The sequence below is a fragment of the Trichosurus vulpecula genome, chromosome 4 (genome assembly GCF_011100635.1).
Source record: "Trichosurus vulpecula isolate mTriVul1 chromosome 4, mTriVul1.pri, whole genome shotgun sequence".
In the NCBI taxonomy this organism is placed as follows: domain Eukaryota; kingdom Metazoa; phylum Chordata; class Mammalia; order Diprotodontia; family Phalangeridae; genus Trichosurus; species Trichosurus vulpecula.
In genome coordinates, this window is record NC_050576.1 from 54,603,738 (window position 1) to 54,625,277 (window position 21,540).

The 21,540-nt window shown below is 43.8% G+C and overlaps 1 protein-coding gene across 2 annotated transcripts in view; it reads right to left on the reverse strand.

The window, feature by feature from the left end:
* The window catches only part of OLFML2B (olfactomedin like 2B), a 56,130-nt gene extending 38,097 nt beyond the window's left edge, over positions 1–18,033 (reverse strand). For both annotated transcript variants that reach the window (XM_036758301.1, XM_036758300.1), the window contains exons 1-3: positions 17,475–18,033; positions 15,133–15,396; positions 9,444–9,551 (exon numbers count right to left, since the gene is read on the reverse strand). In XM_036758301.1, coding sequence (XP_036614196.1) covers positions 9,444–9,551; positions 15,133–15,396; positions 17,475–17,648 — 546 coding nt within the window. In that variant the 5' untranslated portion in view covers positions 17,649–18,033. The remainder of the gene's footprint in view (positions 1–9,443; positions 9,552–15,132; positions 15,397–17,474) is intronic.
* Between the last annotated feature and the right edge of the window lie 3,507 nt (positions 18,034–21,540).

The window sequence follows — 21,540 nt, forward strand, 5'->3', positions numbered from 1 at the left end:
GCAATAAAGCATCTGTCAGATCATCTCATTGCCTTTTAACATTAGCTTTCTAGAAATACCTCCCCCAACAGCCAAAGAACCATGGTGTCTGGGCCCAAGAGGCCTATGCCAGTTGACATCTGCCCACAGCACCTGGTAGGGGGGCTAAGGAGAAAAAACATTTGGAGACAGCTGGTGCAGCTAGAGAAGGAAACCCACCGAGAGCACTAATTCCTTCAAACAGCTGAGAGCATAATTCAGAAAACCAAGAAGGGAGAGAGTCCTCCAGCCTTGCCCTGGTGCATTCCATGTGCTAATTGCTGGTGCATAAACCTTTTTACTATGGCTGGCCCTTCCCATGATTGGCTTGGATGCTGCTTGGACAAGTATAAGAGAATGAGCACTAAAGTGGGAATAAAATATCTTAGGTCCTAGCTTCCCCTATACCACTTGGTCACCCTGAGACTCTGACCAAGTCAGTTTTCCTTTCTCAGCCTCAGTTTCTTCATCTGTAAAATGAAAGTGTTGGACAAGGTGATTCCCAAGGTCTCTTACAGCACTCGCATTCTGTTAATATCTGAATGATTTCTTTTTCTGGAAAGGCTCTTCTGTCATGTTTTTGATTGCTCCCTATTTCCAAATGGCTTCATTTCCTCTTGTAACTGCTCCCCCATCCTCCCAACCATTCACAAATATTCCATAATTCCATTTTCTTTATGATTTTATTCCAGTTGCCTGCATTTTGGTCTACTAGGAAAATTGCATAAATCACCTTTAGACAGTGTTCAGGCTAAAGGGAACCTGACAATTGGATGCTGACCTGGGGCATGGGATAGAGTGGAGATGGGGCAAAGGATGAGACAATGATTGAAGGCACAAAGCTGGAGCAGAACTGGGGCAAAGAGTGTGATAGAGATGGTGCATGGGATGGATCAAATGTGGGCCATGAGGCTGGGGGCATATATGGAGGATAAGGTTGGGCAGATGTGGGGCTTGGAGTGGAAAAGATATGGGCATTAGTTGGAACAGAGATGGAGATAGAAATGGAATGTTTATTGGAAATTAGCCAAGAGCAAATATTATTTAACCAGATCATGTCTCCAGGACGCTAGTCTAGCTTTGATCCATCTTGTTGAAGGACCTAAATGCCAAAGATTCCCATTTTAAAGTATCAATCCAGGCTCCAAACATAGTGGAGACCAGTGCCAAAGTCAATGTGACAGAAATATGGTGTGTGAGGGCTTACTATTTGTTGCTTCCTGCTCTCCCCACTATGAATATTGCTTGTTCCCCTTTCCTACCCCGTGTAGAGTGGCAAGGCCAGCAACTGTACTGGGCGTCATTGGATTAAGAATCATTTGTCCAAGGCAAAGGCCTGTGGAGGCAGTGAAGGGAACTGTTGTCTCGGGCCTCCTCATCTCTGCCTCTTAGCCTTCCTCTTACCTCTAAAGCCTCCTCTGATCCTCCCCAACTACTAGAGCCTCAGACTCCAAAATTTCTTACTAATTCATTTGTATGTATTCACTTTTATTTATATGTGTTGTTTCCTTCTACCAAAAGCAAGCACAATGCTGGGCATAGAGGAGTCACTCAATGCACGCTTGTCAGTTGGTGGATTGGGGAATGTTTGGAAATCACAAGTGTCCATCAGACCCCACACCTAAATTATGGCTGCTCTGAACTCCTCTTAGACTAGCAGAGTGAGAGATGACCAGCTTCTCAAATCCTCCCCACCCCCACCTCCCAGCCAAATAAAAACAAAGACTTGGTCTTGGTTGGGTCTTTGCGTGAGCAGAGCCACCATTTACCCACACAGGATGTTTCCAGGGCTGCCACTGGGTTTTCCCCAACTATTCGGTAGCACCTACAATTCTTCCAACAGGGGATAAAGCCTTTTATTCTACTCTTTGAAATCAAGTTCAAAATAAATCAAGTTCCCCCCAGAGAGAGGGAATATATTGACTTTAACCTTTCTAGGGCTCAGTTTTGTCATCAATAAGATAAGACTAGATGATATCCAACACTGTAATCCTATGCCCCTACAACCAGCATTCATACTACAGTGTAAATGACTGATGGACTATTCTTTCCTGAGATCAGGTTTTCATGGAGGAACAGACAGAGCAGTGAGGGTTCTCTAGAAGGGGGTCAAGAGAACAAGAAGACAGAGGTTGAGTACCTTGAAACAAATGGTCCAACTTTACAGTTTTGTCCAGGGCCAGCACTGCACAGATGAAAGATACATTTCTCCATTTGTTAGTGAAAAAAAGACATATCCCTCAGGGCCAGAAACACAACTTTGATCTGCCTTCCAGACCAAAACCAGACAAGCCAAGCAAAGCCTTGAAGAGGAAGCCTCTGGCTTCCCATATGCCTACACAGTGTATGCTGTAGCCAGGGCTGAGTCTGCTAAATCCTTCCCAGCTTTAACTCTGGATCCCAGGCACCATTAACATGAGGAAGGAATGGAGATGACACAAACACTTGCTGTTTTTCCAAGGACACACTGTGGTTATGGATTAGGTCATGAAGTCAGAGACTGTCAGAACCATAGATATTATCTAATTCTCTGCCATGGGGGTGTCAAACCAAGCAGCTTTCAAAACTCCTCCAACAGGATTAAAATATAATTAGGAAATGTTTTTTTTTTAAAATAAAAATACAATACATACTAGATAATGTCAATTTGTGCTTTTGTAAGTCAATATACAGGCTAGGGAATCCATTTCTGTATGAGTTTGACACCATGGCTCTATGCTGTCATTTTACAGTTGAGGAAAGGAGGCCCAGGACAAGGAAGTGACCTACCCAAGGTCACATAATCTGTGGGAGGACTAGAGCAGAACTCAGATCTCCTGGGTCCCAGCCCTTTGCATTATACCAGCCTGTCTGTTCTAGAAGCTTTGTAGGCACTACTTTGATGGGTTAGCATCATATATATAAACATTCACTCACACGTATACATCCACACATATGTATAGCATGTATATATACATACACACACATGTATTTAAATATAAAACATATGCTAACTGGGTGGGGACTATTTCCATTTCTCACAAGGATCTGACTTCTCAAATTACAGTGTTCGTGAGAGTGGCTTCCCACAATGTTAGAGCGGGAAACAATCTTGGAGGCCATCCATCTAGGCCAGGCCACTCATTTAACAAATAACCAAACTGAGGCCCAGAGTGAAGTGATTTGGCTAAGGAGGCGTAGGCAGTGATGAAGCCAGATCTAGAGTCTGGGTGTCCTTTTCTTCCTCCAGGGTCTTTTTCAATATGGATCTCACAAGCACAAGCACAAGGAGATCTTGTGTTTAGAGGGGAGGAGTAGGAGGGAAGGACTCTTGTTAAATAGTCTCTCTCATTTATTTTGACTCAAGTATTAGCGTATACACTGTAGGTGTGTGATGCTCAGTTAATAATGTGTCAGGCACTGTGCTAAACACCGGGGATACAAAGAAAGGCAAAAGACAATTCCTGACCTTGAGGAACTCACAGTATAACAGAAGAGGCAACATGCAAACTGCCATGTACAAACAGGCTATACACTGAATAAACCAATGGTCACCAATTCCGTTGCATTACATTTAGTCATCCACTTTGAGTAGTATTCAAAGACCAAAGGAGATTCCCTAATGTCTTGGGTCTTTGTTGTTCTTCAGTCATTTCAATTGTGTTTGACTCTTCATGACCTCATTTGGGATTTTCTTGGCAATCATTCTGGAGGAGTTTGCTATTTCCTTCTCAGCTCATTTTACAGATGAGGACCCAAGTTAAACAGGGTTCAGTGACTTGACCAGGGTCACACAGCTAGTAATTGTCAAGCTGGATTTGAACTCAGGTCTTCCTGACTTCAGGCCCGGCACTCTATCTACTATGCCATCTAGCTGCCCCACCATTTTGGGTCTTTGAGGTTTTATTTTGTAATGGGAGCTATTGAAATAAATGGGTACACATTCTACCTCTCCTATAGTAGCCAATAATAGCCAGCATTTATATAGGTCTGTGAAGCATTTTATAAATATTATCCTTTTGGGGGGGGGGCAGGGCAATTGGGGTTAAGTGACTTGCCCAAGGTCACACAGCTAGTAGATGTGTCAAGTGTCTGAGGCTGAGTCCTCCTGACTCCAGGGCCAATGCTCTACTCACTGTGCCACCTAGTTGCCCCATTATAAATATTATCCTAACTGATCCTCATTATACTCTGGGAGGTAGGTGCTTTTATAATCTCCCTTTTACAGATGAGAAAACTGAGACAGAAAGAAGTTAAGTGTCTTGCCCAGGGTCACACAGCTAGTAAGTATCTAAAGCAGAATTTGAACTCAGATTCTAGAGCCAGGGCTTCCTCCATTGTATTATCTAGCTGCCTCTATAGTGAGCTAACCTTTTACCAGCCAAAGAAGAGATCTTTTAATAAGCACAAGGGACAGAATCTGAGCGGGTCTTTGAGAGAAATTAATAAGCTCTAAGTTCCTTGAGGACAGAGACTCTTAGCATAATGCCTGGTGTCTAGTAGGTACTTAATAGATGTTCTTTCATTGGAATGGTAGATTCTCTCTGTAGGAATAGGCACCAATTCAGGACTGGCCTGGCTGGGTTGGGAAGTAGAAGACATTTTCCTTCACCCCCTCTATCCTCTTTACTCTGACTCGCTTTTCCCTCTCTCCAAAGAAGCAGCTCCTCTGCCAAGATGCCTGGTGCCTTTGTGCTCTCCCCTCCCTTCTCCCTACTCACAGCAAAACCTGGTCTCTGGAAGGGATCAGCTGAAGAGTCGATGACTGATGAAAGCTCAAATCTTTAGCCCACTTGCATTTTAACAGGAGTCGAGGCCCAAGTGAACAAAATTGGGGTGAAATGTTAGCTATCAGCCATGGGAAGCCTTCTCAACTCCCTTGAAATCATGGAATGCAAGCATTTAGCCACTCTGCATGTTCCTAAGGATAGTCCTGATCATACTGTGGAAAGACTCTAGTTAGAGAACCTTCTCTCCTTCCTTCCTTCATCTCCTTCTTCCATCCTTTCTCCTTCCTTCCCTCCCTCCCTCCTTCCTACCTGACTTATTTCCTTCCTTTCTTCCTCCTTTCCCTTCTTCTCTCCCTCCTTCCTTCCCTTTCTCTCCCCTCCTGCCCGTTCTCCTTTTTCTCTCTGTTTCTCTCTCCATCTTTCCACCTTTCCTTCCTTTCTTTCATCCTCACTTCCATTCTGCCTTGTTTCCTTCCTTCTCCGTACCTCTCTCCTTTCTCCCTCCCCTTCCCTCCTCCCCTTCTTTCCTCCTTCCTCCCTCCCCTTTTCCCCCTTTCTTCTTTTCTTCCTTCCTTCCCTCCATTTTGCCCCACTTTTTTCCTTTGCTTTATTATTCCCCCAAACACTTACTAAACATTAACTGTATCAAGCCATTATGCTCTCTAAGAGATATAAAGTTTGACGAGTCCTATTCCCTATCTTCAAGGACATGGAGCTTAGTCCAATGGAGAGATGGTACAAACCGATCAACACACTACCCAATAATACACAATACATACATTAGAGAGATGAGCACCAAGATGCTGGGTAAGGTATGAAGTGGAAGATCATTAATGACAGGACAATGGGAGGAGGCATCAATTGAGCTGGGCCTAAGAGAAGCATGACCACTTCAGTACATGAAGAGAGAAAGAGATGGGCCCTTCTAAGCGCAGAGAATGGATGTGTGGAAAGGTGTGGAAGAAGCTGAGCACAATTCTCTTTTCATCTAGTTTTCAAATATCTTCCTATACACCCCATAACACACATATAAATTGCACTGCACATATTACCTAGTGGAAACTTAGTTTTGGCCAAGTACTCATCCAAGCCAGTCCCCATGGAACTTGCCATGGGAGAAAGGAACATTAAAAAATGAGCCCTCCAGGTATATCCAAGAGCAGCATGTTACTTCAATTGCCTTCAAGCTGTTCTGGAATAGTGATGTTTTTCTCATTTCTGTAAAACTCTGCCTTTTCAATTAATAGTAGCTCCATATGGACATCAGCCAAACCCAGTGAGGAGACATTTGGCTGGCTCTCAGCGTCGAGGTAGCTCTCTCTGTGGGGATTAAACTCCCAGGTCTCTCTGTCAGCCTTCATTGTGCTACTGCAACCTCTAGATACACAGAGTAGAACAGGAAGCAGAACAAGCACCTGACTTAAGGTCAGAAGACCTGGGTTCAGATCCTGCCCCTGCCCCTTACTGGCTAGGTAATGTTGGATAAATCACCTAAGGGCTCTAGGCTTTGGTTCTTTTATCTGAAGAATGAGGTCCTACTTCACAGAGTTGTTGTGAAAATCTAATGCGATGATGTATGTGAAAGCATTGGGTAGGACCTAGACAAGTGCCTTTCCCAATTATTCAATTTTTTCTGCTTTGAGAATGTCATGGGGATGGGTCTACCTGGTCCCCATGGTGGCCAAGAAAACAAATTGGTATAATGATCAGTCAATATTAGCAACACTTTTTCTAGCTTTGCAACATAGCTAAGCTCACAATCATCTTGGGATTTAAAGCTAGATGGCACCTCCAAGATGATCTATCCCTACCCCCTCATTGTACAGATGAGGAAAATTAGGTCCAAAGAAGGACTAATGACTTATCCACAGTCACACGACCAGGAAGTAGAAGAGCGGGTATTCAAACCTACACCCTTGGATTCTGAATCTCATGCTCTTATGCCATGAGCTGCCTCTAACTGACCTTCTAGTTATCACTCATTCAGAGACTGAAGCCGTGACCTTAAAACCATGCTCAAACTAGCTGGAGAGGTGGGTCTTGTGCTAAGTGGAAAAAAAGGAAAGTGGTCTGTTTGGATCATGCCAAAAGCCAGGCAGACAATGAATAAGCAGTGGCTTTGTCCTCCTGCCCAAACAGTAATATAATGCTCCTTTAAAGAGGAACTGGGAATTTGGGTGGCTCAGGGGGCTGGCCAAGGGGACCTGGGCCACTGGTTTGAATCCAGTTCCAGATGGTAGAGTATCAAAAAGCTCTTGCTATCTGAAGATTCCTTCAGTAGCCAATGTGTGAAGTGGGTGTCTGGGCTCATTGCTGGTAGAATAATGTGGCCATTCCCCTTCCCAAACAAATTCCAGCCTCCCTAATGTCAATAGCATCAGAGAGGAGCTCAGGAAATTCAGGAAACAATCTGGTGTTCTCTGGTGGTCCCTCTAGAGCATGGGAGCAGATAGGTAAGGAAAGGAAATGGTGGGGGGGGGGCACAGCATTCTGTTGGTGATTCTATCCCTACTCAGTCCATATTGTAGCTAGGACTCTAAGCCTATCCATTGGTCTGAGGCCACTTGAGTTTGAAAACAGACCCCTAACACAAACAGTAGGATTCAGAAAACATTGATTTTGTAATGAAGGAGCCAGGTGCAAGGGTGAGTTGGCAAAGAAATCAATCAAATTGGGCTAGAAATGTTTCTTAGTCAAAGCCTTTTTTACCTAGAATGTTTCACCATCACCTTCAAGTCTTGATTTACACGGCCAAAGGATCTGCGTCAAAGGTCATCAAGACCCTTCCCCCCCCCCCCCCCCCCCCCGCCAATCCTCCCCTCTCCGGTATGACGAAGGATTCAGTAAAAAGTCTTAACTTGCAGTTAAAAGAACTGGAGGGATTTATAGAAAGATGAGGACAAGAATCCCAGAGCAAGGGGAAACCCAGTGCAGTTAAGTGCGTTAATAAGTATTTACCTAACAGAGTGTAATTCCTTTCTATCAGATGGTTCATTTTTTGTCCTTCCAGCAATTCTGAAAAATACCTGGGCCATTCTTAACAGTTTTCCAGATAAAGAAAATGCTAGTCAGAGGTAAAATACTTTTCTCAAGATCACACAGTTCACTAACGGTGGAAGAAGGCACCCAAGCTCCCCCTCCATCCAGGCTAGAGCTTTCTCTGTGAGATCTCACTGATAAATGCTAGCTAGCATTAGATACCATGCTATTGCTACGTGACCTAGGGATCACAAATCCAAAGTGGGAAGGGACGTAGAAATCCTGGAGTTCAACCAGCTCAGTTTACAGTGTAGAGAATGGAGACATGGAAAGGTTGTTACTTTGATTCTCTGATCCTCAGTTTGGTCGTCTGTAAAACGGGAGTAGCAACACTTACTTTCCCTCACTAAAAGGTTGTCATGGCAAAAATCTATTTGTAAACCTTAAAGTGATAAAGAAAAGTGAACTATTATTATCTATGAATTATCCATTAATATCCATACTTCCCTCTCTCCTACACGTTCATCAAAATTATTCATATGTTCTATCTCTTCCAGTACAATAAAATGGTGCTCCTGGTCCACTATCAAAGGAAGTGAAGTGGCGCAGTGGACAGAGTGCAGGGCCTAGAGTCAGGAAGAACTGAGTTCAGATCCCTCTTCAAACACTGATTGTGTGATGCTGGGCAAATCATTTTAACTTCTGTCTGCCTCAGCTTTCTCAACTGTAAAATAGAGATAATACAACCTACACCCCACAGTTATTGTAAGGATCAAATAAGATAATATTTGTAAAGGGCTTGACCCAGTGCCTGGCACATGCTAGGCACTTAATAAATTCTTGTTCTTTTCCTTCTATCCGATAGGATCTGGGTGATTTTTTGCTTTATTTGTTTGTTTTCAGTGGTAAAGGTAGCTTAATGTAATAGAACACACACACACACACACACACACACACACACACACACACACACACACACACACAAGATTTAGTATTAAGAAACCTTGATGCAGTGAATAGAGCACTGGCCCTGAAGCCATGAGGACCTGAGCTCAAATCCATCCTTAGACACTAGCTGTATGACCTTGGACAAGTCACTGAACCCCAATTGGTTCCCCCCCCCTCAAAAAAAGAAAGCAAAGTATTCAGAAGCCACCTCTGCAATTTAATAGCTGTGTTACTGTAGTCTACCCTCTGTGCCCTTAGTTTCTTCATTTGTAAAATGAGGATAAGAATAGCTGTCCTATCTCCCCTCACAGGGGCATTTTGATGAAAGCCCAATATATCATGTAAATTGAATAATTTTTTATGGAAGGAAGCTATGGCATAGCAAATAGAGAGACAGTCTTTAGCCAGAAAACCTGGATTCAAGTTCTACCAGGGTGACTCTGGACAAGTCACTTACCATTTCAGTGCCATAGGTAACTCTCTTAGTTGAAGACAAGGGGCCATCTTCATTGATCAAGGGAGTATCTTATAAGGGGTTCCCTAGATTGATGAAATCACAGCTCTGTTTAAAAAAATTCTTCACATACTGCCCCATATCTTCCCTTGTTACCAACAGCATGAACACGAGAGCTAGTCTGCTAGGATATGAGGAGCGACAGTGTTTCTCTCCCAAAACTGAAGGAAAGGGCAAATCATAGCCAGGCTCCAATTGCCATCAGCCTCAGATGAAGCCTGAGTCAGCACTGCGCTTGGCTGAGTTTAAGACAAGAAAGCCAGAATCCCCCTTACCTCCTCCAGTTTCTCCACTCGTCCCACCAACTTTGTGGTGACTGAATGAAGCTTTAAAAGATCCAGGCCATAGAAAGCCCCTTCCAGCATGTCTATGATGGTGGAGAGCTGTGGAACAAATCGGAGATGAGTTAGACATTGTACACAGTAACCGAAACACTGTGTGATGGTCAACTATGAAAGACCTAGCTCTTCTCAGCAATACGGTGATCCAAGACAATGACAAAGGACTCATGATGGAGAATGGTATCCGCATCCAGAGAAAGCACTATGGAGTCTGAATGCAGATCAAAGCATACTATTATAACTTTCTTAATTTTTTCATGTTTTCTTTCCTTTTATTCTGTTTCTTCTTTCACAATATGACTAATACGGAAATATGTTTTACATGATTGGACATATATAACCTATATCTAATTGCTTGCCATCTTAGGGATGGGGAAGGGAGAAAATTCAGAACTCAAAATTTCATTAAAGATGAATGTTAAAAATTGTCTTTGTGCATAATTGGAAAAAATACTACAAAATTTCTATAAAAATAAAATAATATTTAAAAGAAAAAAGAAGATGAGTTAGAAAGAGGGAAGGCTTCTAAATAGATGCACCACAGAGAGCAAGCTTCTTTCTGTTCCCAACAACCCTTTGGAGGCCAAGTGTGCAGTTCCCTGAGTGAGATGTTCCCAGCACTTTTGAGACGAGCAGAATATCCATAACCCTGAAGAGAAAGCCAGGCCCTAAGCATAGTCTCCATGAAGTCAAGGAAATGAGCCAGAACAACAGCATTGTTAAGCTCTCCAGCTTGTGAGAGACATTAGATCAACATGAAAAAAGATCAACTTTTATGATTCTCAAATGACACAAGGCCAGAAATGTGGTACGTTCCATGAGGTCAGCGTGTCTAATCCTATTGTATCCCCCATCATGCCTCACACATAAAAGCTGTCCAATAAATATTTGTGGTATAATGGAAAAGGAATTACATTTGGAGTAAAGGAATCTGTGTTCTAATCTGGTCTCTGCTATTTCCTAGCTGTGTTAGTGACTTTGAACAAGTCACTTAACATCGGTGAGAATTCAGTCTCCTCATTCGTAAGATGAGAGGGTTGGGCTGAACCAGATGGTCTCTAAGTTCACTTTTAACTCTATGATACTTTTTTATTGAAGGAATGAATGGAGCTTCCAAGATCGGGAAATCTCCTCTGTAATATTTAATGCACACTTAAGAGCTTCAAGGGAAGACGCTCTGAAGCAGTCAGCTTTATTTTCTCCTGAAGGTTCAAGAAGGGAGGGCTCATAGATCTGTCAATCAGTCACTAAACATTTATTAAGCACTTACTATATGCCAGGCATTGTGCTAAGCACTAGGGAAAAAGAGACAAAAGACAGTCCCTGTCTTCAGGGAGCTCACAATCTAATGGGAAAATTACAAGTAAACAAATATGTATAAACCAGCTAGATACAGGATAAATAGGAAATAATTTACAGAATGATGGCATTAGAATTAAGAGCAGTTAGAAAAGGCTTCCTGTAGCATATGGGACTTAAAGGAAGCCAGAAAGGTCAGTAGTCAGAGTGGAGAAGAGAAAGCATTCCTGCTACAAGAGAAAGCCTGGGGGACAGCTAGAGAAAATGCCCAGAGTTGAGAGATGGAGTGTCTTGTTCATGGAACAGCCAGTTGGCCAATGCCACAGTATGTTGTAGAAAAAAAGACTGGAGAGGTGGTGGTGGATGGTAGATTAAGAAGGGCTTTGAAAGCCAAATAGAATATTCTGTATTTGATCCTGGAGGTGATAGGGAACCAGTGGGGCTTACTGAGTGGGTGGGGAGCGGGGACAGAGGAAATGATATGATCAGACCTGTACTTTACAAAAATCACTTTGGTGGCTAAAAAGAGGATGGATTGGGGATGGGAGACACTTGAAACAGGCAGGCCCCACTTCTAGCTTCTCTAATAGTCACCTCTCCATCTAGGTTCAGATCTGGTTGGAGGAGAGGTTTTCTGAGTCTCTTGCTAAAGATGGGACATACACAATGTGGGCTTCTGCAGGATAAGGTAAGATATAATGTGCCAGTCTTAATGTGTTTGAAGAGATGTCTTATCAAAGAAGACTTAGATTTCTTCTGCTTAGCCCAGAGGGTAGAACAAAGACCAATAAGTGAAAGTTATAGAGAGACTGAATTCAGTTTGACATAAGGAAAAACTTGCTAACAATTAGAACTGTCCAAAAATAGAACAAGCTGCCTTGGGGGGAGGGAGGATAGTGAATTTCCCATAATTGGAAGTCTTTAAGTTTAGCCAGGATGAGTATTTATTGGGAATGTTGTAAATGGTAGGGTGGGACTAGATGACCTCGAGGTTCTTTCCAAGTATAAATCTATGGAAATAAAATCCAAATGACTTCTAAATTGTACCCGATGGAAGAATCATGCTGGGGGTAGAATGATAAGCACAGAATTTAAGGAAACTTTCTTCTCCCTAACTTGCTCCCAGCTCTGTTCTAGTCATCATGGCTGAGCATCTTAGGGAAACATGGACTGCCATGATGAGACCCTCTCTTCCTTGCCATTAGGATGTTTCTACTCAAAATGAAAGCTTGCTTCCTCTGATCAATAGAAATTATGGCTAAAGACCAATGAGAAAAGCTAGCCAGCACCTCTGATGCTTCCTACCTATATGACCTTGTCACTTTACTCCTCTATGACTCAGTTTCCTCATCTGAAAAAATAAGGGGGTTGAACTGAATGGCCTCTAAGGCCTCTTCCAGCTCTAGGAGATGGTTTTGCCATTTTCAGGAAGGGAAGATCCATGGACAGAATGTGGATGCAGTATCACAGAAAAAAAAATTGAGTCTCCAGATTTCAGCTTTCTTAGCTTCATTCTATCATCTATGGATGAGGAATCAGAAGACCTGGATGAGGTCTAGATCTAGCTCTATTAGTACCTAGATCTATGATCTCATAGGTAAGCCTTGGACTTCAATTTCCTCATGTTTAAAATAAAGATTTTGGACAAGATGAGCTTCAAGGTCCCATCTAGTGCTAACGTTATATAACTTTTCTGCTTGTTTTGGGAAAACGCCATTGCATAAATAGGTACAGGTTGTTTGAGCACCATACTGGATGGGTGAAAGCTAGAATCATCATGACACTGTGATTTATTTAAAATCTTTGATAATAATGGCATAGTCCTAACACCATTATTCAGAAATACATTCTGAGTGCAAGGGTGAACTTAGGCCCATTTACATACTTAGAATAGGCAGACATCAAAAGAGAAATTAAGTTTAAAATTCTAGGCCAAATGTGAGAGTTGTCCCAAGTACAAGAATAATGCTCAACAGTTTTCCAACCTCATTAGGTACCATCCCAGGGTAAGAGCCAGACCAATGGATCAGAAATGGGTCACTGAGCATCTAATCCCTTGAAACAGACAGTCATTGTGCTAAGGACAGATAAACTGTGTTCCTTCCTCAACCTACCATCTTTCCAGCTCACAAAGACCAGCCCATCCTGGGCTCTGCTCCTGTTTCTGCAGATTCTTCTATCTGGACAAGGTCTTAGAGCTCTTTTGAGTAGTGGGATCTGCAGTAATTCACAAACCAAATCTCTGTGGCCCTCATCTTGATGGGCAGTCACAGATTCCTTTCTTTCTGACTCAAGAAGGGTTTTATAATCAACTATCCAATCATCCTTGAACACCAGTGAAGGAGGAAAATCATGTTACTACCTTTTGAGTAACAAGAGACCAAAATCCTCTTCGGTCCACAAAAGTCCAAGACATGATTATTGCACCCATTTTAGGAAAGGAGACTGGAAATCTAGCTGGACTGAAATGAATTGTCTAAAGTACTAGAAGAAGACTGTCAAGGAAGGGATGAGTCTCAAGCACTTAATCCATTAAACCAGGCATTTGTCCCTTAAAGAGAGTTTTTCCTCAAACCAGTTATACTTGATTCTGGTTTCACAAGTCTAAGGCACGAGAGGCAGTGGAAAGAATATTGGCTTTTGAGTCAGAGAGCCTAGGCTTCAATATTGCCTCTGATGCTTCCTACCTGGGGGACCTTAATCTTCTTAGGCTTCAGTTTTTTTGGCTGCAAAATGAGTGAGTTGGATTAAATGGCCCTCTAGCTAGACCAAAGCTCAAAGCCTGGTTTTATTTTGATTTATTATGATGATTAATTTTAATGACTATCATATTACATATAATAAGTTGTGTTATATTATGGTTGTTAATCAATAATAATGTTGATATTAATTTTGTTTATGTGTATTAATTAATATTATTATTTTGATTTACTATGATTCTGAGCAAGCCACTTTCTCTGGGTTTCAGATTCTTCATCAGTAAAGTTAGGGAGCTGGACTAAAGGATTTCTTAGGGTTCTTTTTGAGCTCTGAAATCCTATAATCCTCCACTGAAGTCCTGGCATACCTCATTTGTGGGACAGAGGTGACTCTAGGTCTTTGAAGGGTATTGAGTGCCCATGGAATGTAGGCTCTGAGAGATCCTGTGCAGCTAGAAAGGCTGATGGTGATGGATGATGATGAGATGATGATAACTGGCATTTATGTAAAGCTTAAAGATTTTCAAAGTGCTTTAGAGACATTTATTCCTCACAGCTACGTCTTTTCAGCATACACGTGAGGAACCAAAAACGGCCAGAAAGATTTAAATGATTTGCTCACAGTTACATAGCTAGTAAATGACAGAGGCAAGATTTAAACCCAGCCCAGCACTCTATCTGACATGCATGAGTCTGGCAAATAAGTGAGTAGTGGGCTATGTATCAGCTATTTGAGAACCAGCTTTTTAAGTCTGAAGAGCTCTGAGACCTTAACCAGATAGAAGAATCTGCAGAAACAGGAATAGAGCCCAACTGATTGGCCTCCGGTACCGGGGTGCTGAATTTTTTTGGCCGTAGTAACTCAGGCAGGCTCTTTACTAAAGATGAAGAAGTGGTGATCTGCCTCTGTGGGAGGCATGAAATCGTGGCCCTTTGGAAATATTCAAGTATAAGAAGGGCAGCCTGGAAGAGTGGATGGAGAGCCCATTTCAGTCAGGAAGATAATAGCTCAACCTCTGCCTCAGGCACACTGCCTAAGGGACCTGGCCAAGTCACTTAGCTGCAGTAGGCCAGACAAGCTTCTAAGTTCCTAACAGCTATCATTGGTAAAGTTGAGTTTCCTTATTAGGAATTTTGTACACAATGAAATCAAAGTTCTTTGTTACCTCCCCAGTCCTGACCCTTAATGGTGCCAACAACAATGAAAATGGAGTTGCCTCTCTCCCCACCCACCCATCCTATCCAGAGCATTATTTCCAAACAATTCTGATCTTGTCCAATTCATTTTCAGAAACTCGTTGTAGCTTCTAATTGGCTCTCATGGCCTAGATTTGGACTAGTATAGCCCTCCCCTACCCCACACTCCAGCATAGTTCTGATTAGTCTTGAGTGCACCAGACCAAGTGAAAAGTTCCATTCTGGGACATAAGGAAAGGCTCACATCTTCCACACTGTGGTGCAGTGGAAAGAAAGCTGAATTTGGAATCAGAGGACTTGGATTTGGATCCTAGCTATGTGCAAGTTACTTCCCTTTGCTGGACCCCAGTTTCCTTAGATGTAAAATAAGTGGGTCGGACTAGATGCCTTCTAAGAGTCCTCTCAGTTCTAAATCGATGAGACCATACCTTGAAATCCCGGGCATCTGCCTCACGCAGCTGTTTCAGCCTGAAGTCTCCTTCACAGGGGTTAAGGGCTGATGGTGGAGCCACACAGGCACACTTGCAGGCTGGCCCAGAGGTGATTGTTTCCACAGTGTAAAAATCTTCAGCTCGTGAAGTTCCTTCATTGATTCTTTGGCAGGCATCTCTTCCCAGAGGTCTCACCACACACTTACACTGACAATCTGAGCCTTCTGTGACAGCTTTCACTTTATCATAGTCTCCTAGTAACTAGAGGGGGAGAGAGGAAAAGAGGGAGGGAAGTAGGAGAAAGAGAGAGAGAGAGACAGAGAGAGACAGAGACAGAGAATTCAATGATAATGTCAATGGGCTCCTAAAGACTTTGCACATCTCTGTTAGCTAGCCAGGTACCTCAGACAACTCTGAACCTTGAGGTAAATAGCTCACAATGACACAAAGCGGTGACTTTGACATTTCTTTGAAGCCTCTCAGATTTCTACTCTTAGAGGTTTTTTGGGAAGGTTTATTTCTCCTGGGCTCTCTGCCTTTCATCATTAAAAAAAAAAAGAATAATTGAAACCCACTACCCATCTACAGCTTTTGCCTTCAGCTAAAGATAAGATTTAGGTAAAAGGCAGAGGGGAGGGCAGGGAAGGAAAAAAGCTGACCATCAAACCCTTCTCTCTCTCTCTCTCTCTCTCTCTCTCTCTCTCTCTCTCTCTCTGAATGCATAATCTGGGCTATGAAAATACACTGCTGGGTCTCACTACTCCGACAATGTGAAATATTTCCTTTTGAGAGCTTCTCCCCTGTCACCTCCTAAGGAAGGAAAACATTTGATGGCCTGGTTTCAATATTCCTTGCCCCCAGGCAATCGCTAATGCAACTGACTTCTCTCTGGCTCCTCTCATGTAGACTCTGACTTGGTCTAAGCATCTTCCCTTTGTCAAAGTCTTCTTCACATCCAGGAATCGATGTCCCTTTCCAGGCATGGAAAAGATTTTCATTTTAACTATGTCATCAATCACCTGCTACCCTAGCAGGCATTCTGCTAGATCAAGTGGAAATGTTACTGGAGGGAACTGTCTGAATAGAACAAGACTTGTAATGTTTTCCTTAAAAAGATTAGGTTTCTTCTAATAATAATATTTGGTTTAGAGATGCTGTCAAATACAGAATGGATCAGTGGAAAAGGGAGTTATAGTTCAAGATGACTTAAGCTGCTTGTCTTTGTGGGCTGACAGTAAATTGTAGCTTTCCCTGAAATCTTGCCTAGAATCTGACGGATTTCTGCTTTGAGACTCTGAGTGGATTCCTTCCATTGGGGGAGTTTGGATTTTGGAAAAGTTGCAGAGGACAGCACTCAGAATCTCAGATGGACCATGTCTTAGACTCATGGAGGGATTCAGGGAGACAAAGTGTGTCTACATGAATGATAACACTAATAGCTGACACTTCTTGTGCTTTAAGATTCAGTTATCTCAAGTAAGGATGAGAAAGCCAATCAATTTCAACCTGGAGTTAAGAGCTTTCTTTGCAAAGAGAAAGAAGCTTGTTGGGCTCTAGGGCTCCAGCATCGTCAGCGTCATGGGGTAGGGGGTCCATGTCTGCGCTAACCCTCTCTTGAAAGAGAACACCTCCCACACATCATCATGAATGTTTGACTGAGCATGAAAGGCTCAGAGAGGATTAGTCCTTGGAGGGCTGTCACTACTTGTCCATCTGTCACTTATTCCCCTGTTTCCTGGCTGTCATACATTTTAAACAGACGGGTGGTCTGTGGATGTACTGTGTATCCACCTGTTTTTCAGTCACACAGAGTCCGTCTTGTCAATCTCACCCTCGGTTTCTTGATCACTCCGCACTCATCTTTTTAGCACTCACACAGTTTCCCCTCCTCCCTCTGCCTTGTCTCTCACACCACACTGTTGGCTGCCTCTGGGAGTCCGGTGACCTGTGTCTTTCCCAGCACACTCCTTGTGTCTCCTGTTCAACTCTGACTACACCTCGGTCACCAAAGGCAAGAGAGGACTGGACTTTGCAAATAGTTTTAAGCACAGACATTTCTTTGCCTTTGTTTCAGGATGCCGTGTGACTTCCCTCCTCCTCTCTATTCTTCCTTTAACAAACTTGAAAGAGCTTTCTGATTTTGGGATACAAGATGAGCTATGTCCCCAAGCATCTATTATGAAAACTGTCGTCACCTTATTGCTTAGGGAAACAAGAGTTGCCTCACAAACCCCATGCAATGCCCCCACCTCCACCCCTATCCACCCTCAGGAGAATCCTTAATGTCCTATCTCCACTTGGGACAAGCCGAGGTGGGTAGCTGCGGGGCAGTATCTCACCTGAGATAAAATGTTCTCCTGGTTGTCTGCTTCGTTTTGAAGGGTCTCTTCCTCCGTGGGTGCCTCGGTCTGCAGATTTGGGGGCTCGCTGGACCCTGTGGGGGGAGGGCTGGACGCCTGGCCCCAAGTCACAGCCAGTACAACCCAACAAGCCAGGATCAGTTGCTTAGCCATGAGGGATGGGGCGGGAAGAGGGGGAGCAGCGCACCTGAGGGACCTGGTGGAGGGGTGGGGGGAGGAAAGGGGAGGGAGAAAGGTAAGAAAGAGTTAAGGAGAGAGATCGGTATGTTGGCTGGAGGCGGGGAATAGCGGCTCCAAGCGCCTACTCGGGTTAGGTGCGGGTCGGGGGAGCAGGTAGGTGCGCCCTAGAGCCCTTCTGCATCTCCTGCCTTCCAAGGGCAGTCCACAATTACAGCACGAGCGGCAGCAGCAGTCCAGAGTGGAGAAGCGCACTGGATCCGGGGAAGGCGCAGGGGCCCGCCTGGGGGAGGGATCAGGTGGAAGCTGTGTCCCCGGGCGGAGAAGGGGAGGTGGGGGAGGCGCAGGAAGGGCGCAGACCCCCAAGTGCCACCCGGAAGGTAGGCAGCTCAGGCTGCTGGGCTGGGGGAGGGGACCCGGCAGCAGCGGCGGCCGAGGCAGCGCGGGCTTCTGAAGCCGGCTAAACTTGTGGTGCGGGCAGAGGTGGAGGGCTACGAGAGGGAGGGAGGAAAAGGGGCAGGGAGAGAGGGAGGGACGGAGGGAGAAGGGGGGAGAGGCCGGGCCAAGAGGGAGGGGCGGAGTCTCTATTGTGCTTCTGCCTGGGGGATTCAGCTAGTTACCAAGGAAGGGGGAGGTGGGTGGGCAGAGAACTGGCAAAGAGGTCTGGGCAGGAGAGTCACCCCACCCTGGAGACAGTGTGTGTATGGGGAGGGGGGCGGGGGCGGTCCTTTTCATTGTACTTGTCTATTCCCCCAACCCCCTTTTAGGTTCCTTCTGCTGAAGTTGGGACCAGTTTCGGGGCTGGAACGCACGGGCGAGATGCCCCAAGAGGCACCTCTCTTTGCACTCTGTGTGTGTAGGGGTGCCCCAAGACTGGGAGGTCTGGGTCTTCATGGCCCACTGGGGAGAGTTCCCCAGGACCTAGAACCAAATTGAGCCTTTAGTTTCGGGGTTCGCGTCTTCATCCCCTATTGGCCCGGAGAATTCCCTGGTTCCTCGGGTCCTAGAACCAAACTGAGCCTTTAGTATTTTCCCGATGTTTCAGGCTAAGCCTCTGAGGAGCAGAATTTTCCTTCCTTTTGCCCAGCTCCTGTCCTCGTGACCTTACCCTTGGGGGATGCGTCTGGCCGGGTTTGAATTTAGCCAGTTTGATTCACTTAACTCCTCCTCCTCTGCTTTATGACCTGAAAATACCTCCACCCTGAGGAGAAGTACTGTACTTGCTTTTGAGATTTTCAATGAAAAAAAAAAAGAGAGGGATGGTATGTACATATACATACATGTGGATAGTGCGTTAGGCCGGCAGACAGGAGGACCTGAGTGCAGATAAGAATTCAGACGCTGACTGTGTTACCCCGGGCAAGTCACTTAATCTGTTTCATTATCGTAAAACAGAAATAATAATAGCACCCACCTTCCAGGGTTATTGTGAGGATCAAGAGATAATAACTGTAAAGCGCTTAGCACAGTGCCAGGCACATAGGGCTATATAAATATTAACCGTTGTTACTGTTATTATATGTGTATCTATACGAATGCTTTTCTGATCTGCAAACTCTAAACTACTTTGTGTTTATTAACTTGGTGTTTATGCTGTACAGATTTTTAATGTACTTGTCTCCACCATTAGAATGTAAATTCCTTGGGAACAGGTAGTGTTTCTTTCATTTGTACTCCCAGTACTGTATTAGGATACAGTGCCTTGGAGTGATAGAAATTTAATAAATATTTGATACATGTGCAAACATACGTGGTGTTTCTTTTTCTCTTCATATCTGTGTGTGTTTGTGTGTTTATGTGTATCTATATGCACATATACGCACATATATAATGCATTCTGAAGCTGTGATTTCAATCCTTTATGGAACTCCAGGTGTGGAAAATTTGGTCACTTGTGTTCTGCAACTCATTTATTGTTGTCGTTTAGTCATGTTCAGCTCTGCCTGACACTGTGGACCATAGCGCACCAGTACTGTCCATGAGGTTTTCTTGGCAAAGATACTGAAATGGTTTGCCATTTCCTTCTCCAGCTCGTTTTACAGGTGAGGAAACTGAGGCAAACAGGGTTAAATATCTTGCCCAGAGTCACACAGCTAGGAAGAGTAGATTGGAATACACGAAGATGAGCCTTCCTGATTCCAAGCCCAGTGCTCAATCCACTTTGCCATGTAGCTACCCTTGGTCCTCTAATTACTGTGATTGGCAAATCCTGACCAAAGGCCTTCATGACTCCAAGGCCCACTAAATGCCTCTTATACTTGTATTAAACATTTATATATACACATACATACACACATACATACATACATACATACCTGTATATAGCATGACTTTGAGGTCTTTTCCAACTCTGAGATTCTCTGCTGCTATAGTTGAATGAAACTGATTGTGTGTGTATGTGTGTGTGTGTGTGTGTGTGTGTGTGTGTGTGCTTTCAAACAGAGAAGCTATTGCTAAAAACCAAATGGACTAATGGAGATTGCTAGGGACAATTGTTACTGAGGGACCTTCTGTAAGTCTCTTGACCTGAGTTTCGTTCTCTGAATGTCAGCTTCATTTTCAGTAAAATGCGGGCATTGAACTAGAATGATGCCTGAGGTTCCCTCTACGAAAGACTGAGTTAAGTAGTGAAAATAGCATTGAGCTTGGAGTCAGAAGACCTGGTTTAGTGTCCTTTCTCAAATTGTGTAAGATTGTTATTAATTGTGTAAGGTTGGGCTATTGACTGGGGGAGTCACTTCAGAGCAGTCATGTTCTGTTTTATTTTGGATTTGGGGTTTGTTTTTTAAAATTTCCAGTACTTATCACAGCTCCTGGCACATAGTAGGTGCTAATAAATGCTTGTTGACTGACTGAGTCACTGGGTCAATTTCCTCATCTGTAAAAGGGTGGGGTTGGACTGGATGGCCCCTTCCAAATCTGTGATTCTGTTAGCAAGTTCATAATGTAGGGCAAAGGATGTGGATCTATTGTGAAGAATTAAGTAAAGCCTTAGAACTTAACAATGATTTTCTCCAGTGGAACATAGGACTGCAAGAATTTTTAAGCCATATACTTACCCTGAGTCTCAGTTTCAGGATTTGAAAGTCAGATGATCTGGGTTCAAATCCCAGACCTTCTACCTAGAAGGCAATGCATCCCATGTGACATCTATAAACTGAAGGGGATGGTTATTTCTAAGGTCCTTTCCAGATGAAAATCCTACATTCATATTGCCACAGCAATAAAAATTACAGGCAAGTTCCATCAATCACAAAGGAAGGGTCATTTCTTCCTACTATGTTAGGACTAGTACTAATAGATGAAAAAGAGGAGATGTCTTCTTGGGTGATATCCTATTAAGGAGTGAAGAAAACCTTTAGGAGGGTCAGGGCTCAGCTGGGAATGCTGACTCCCTTTCTGCTTGGGGATGTCTTTCAAGACCCCATGAAAGAAGCATCATCTTACCTTTCCATTCACCTTAAAGGCTTCTGGCTTCCTTGGACATCTCTATAAGTTTCCCTTGCTGAAAATCAAGACTTGCATGTTCAGAGAGGGTGGTAAATGAGGGGGAGCTGACTAGAGAGGAGAGTGGGAAGTGACCCACCACCATGGTGTATAATTTAGAAAAAGCACCTGCCTGGCAGTTACAGGATCAAACAGCAACAGAAAAATTCCCCAGAGCAACATGATTCTGCCATCTCCTTTCCCAGAGACCTGCCCAGAGGTGGGACCCAGGCCAGGGGATTGCCATAAAGAGTAGGCAAGGGATTACTAAAAGCATAGCCCAAGATGTGGTCTATTTACCCAGTTCACATGGCTTTGCCAATCCTGTTACTTCTCTCTTCTCCTTTGTTCTTGTAAAGTCTTCTTTCTTCTCACCATGCCC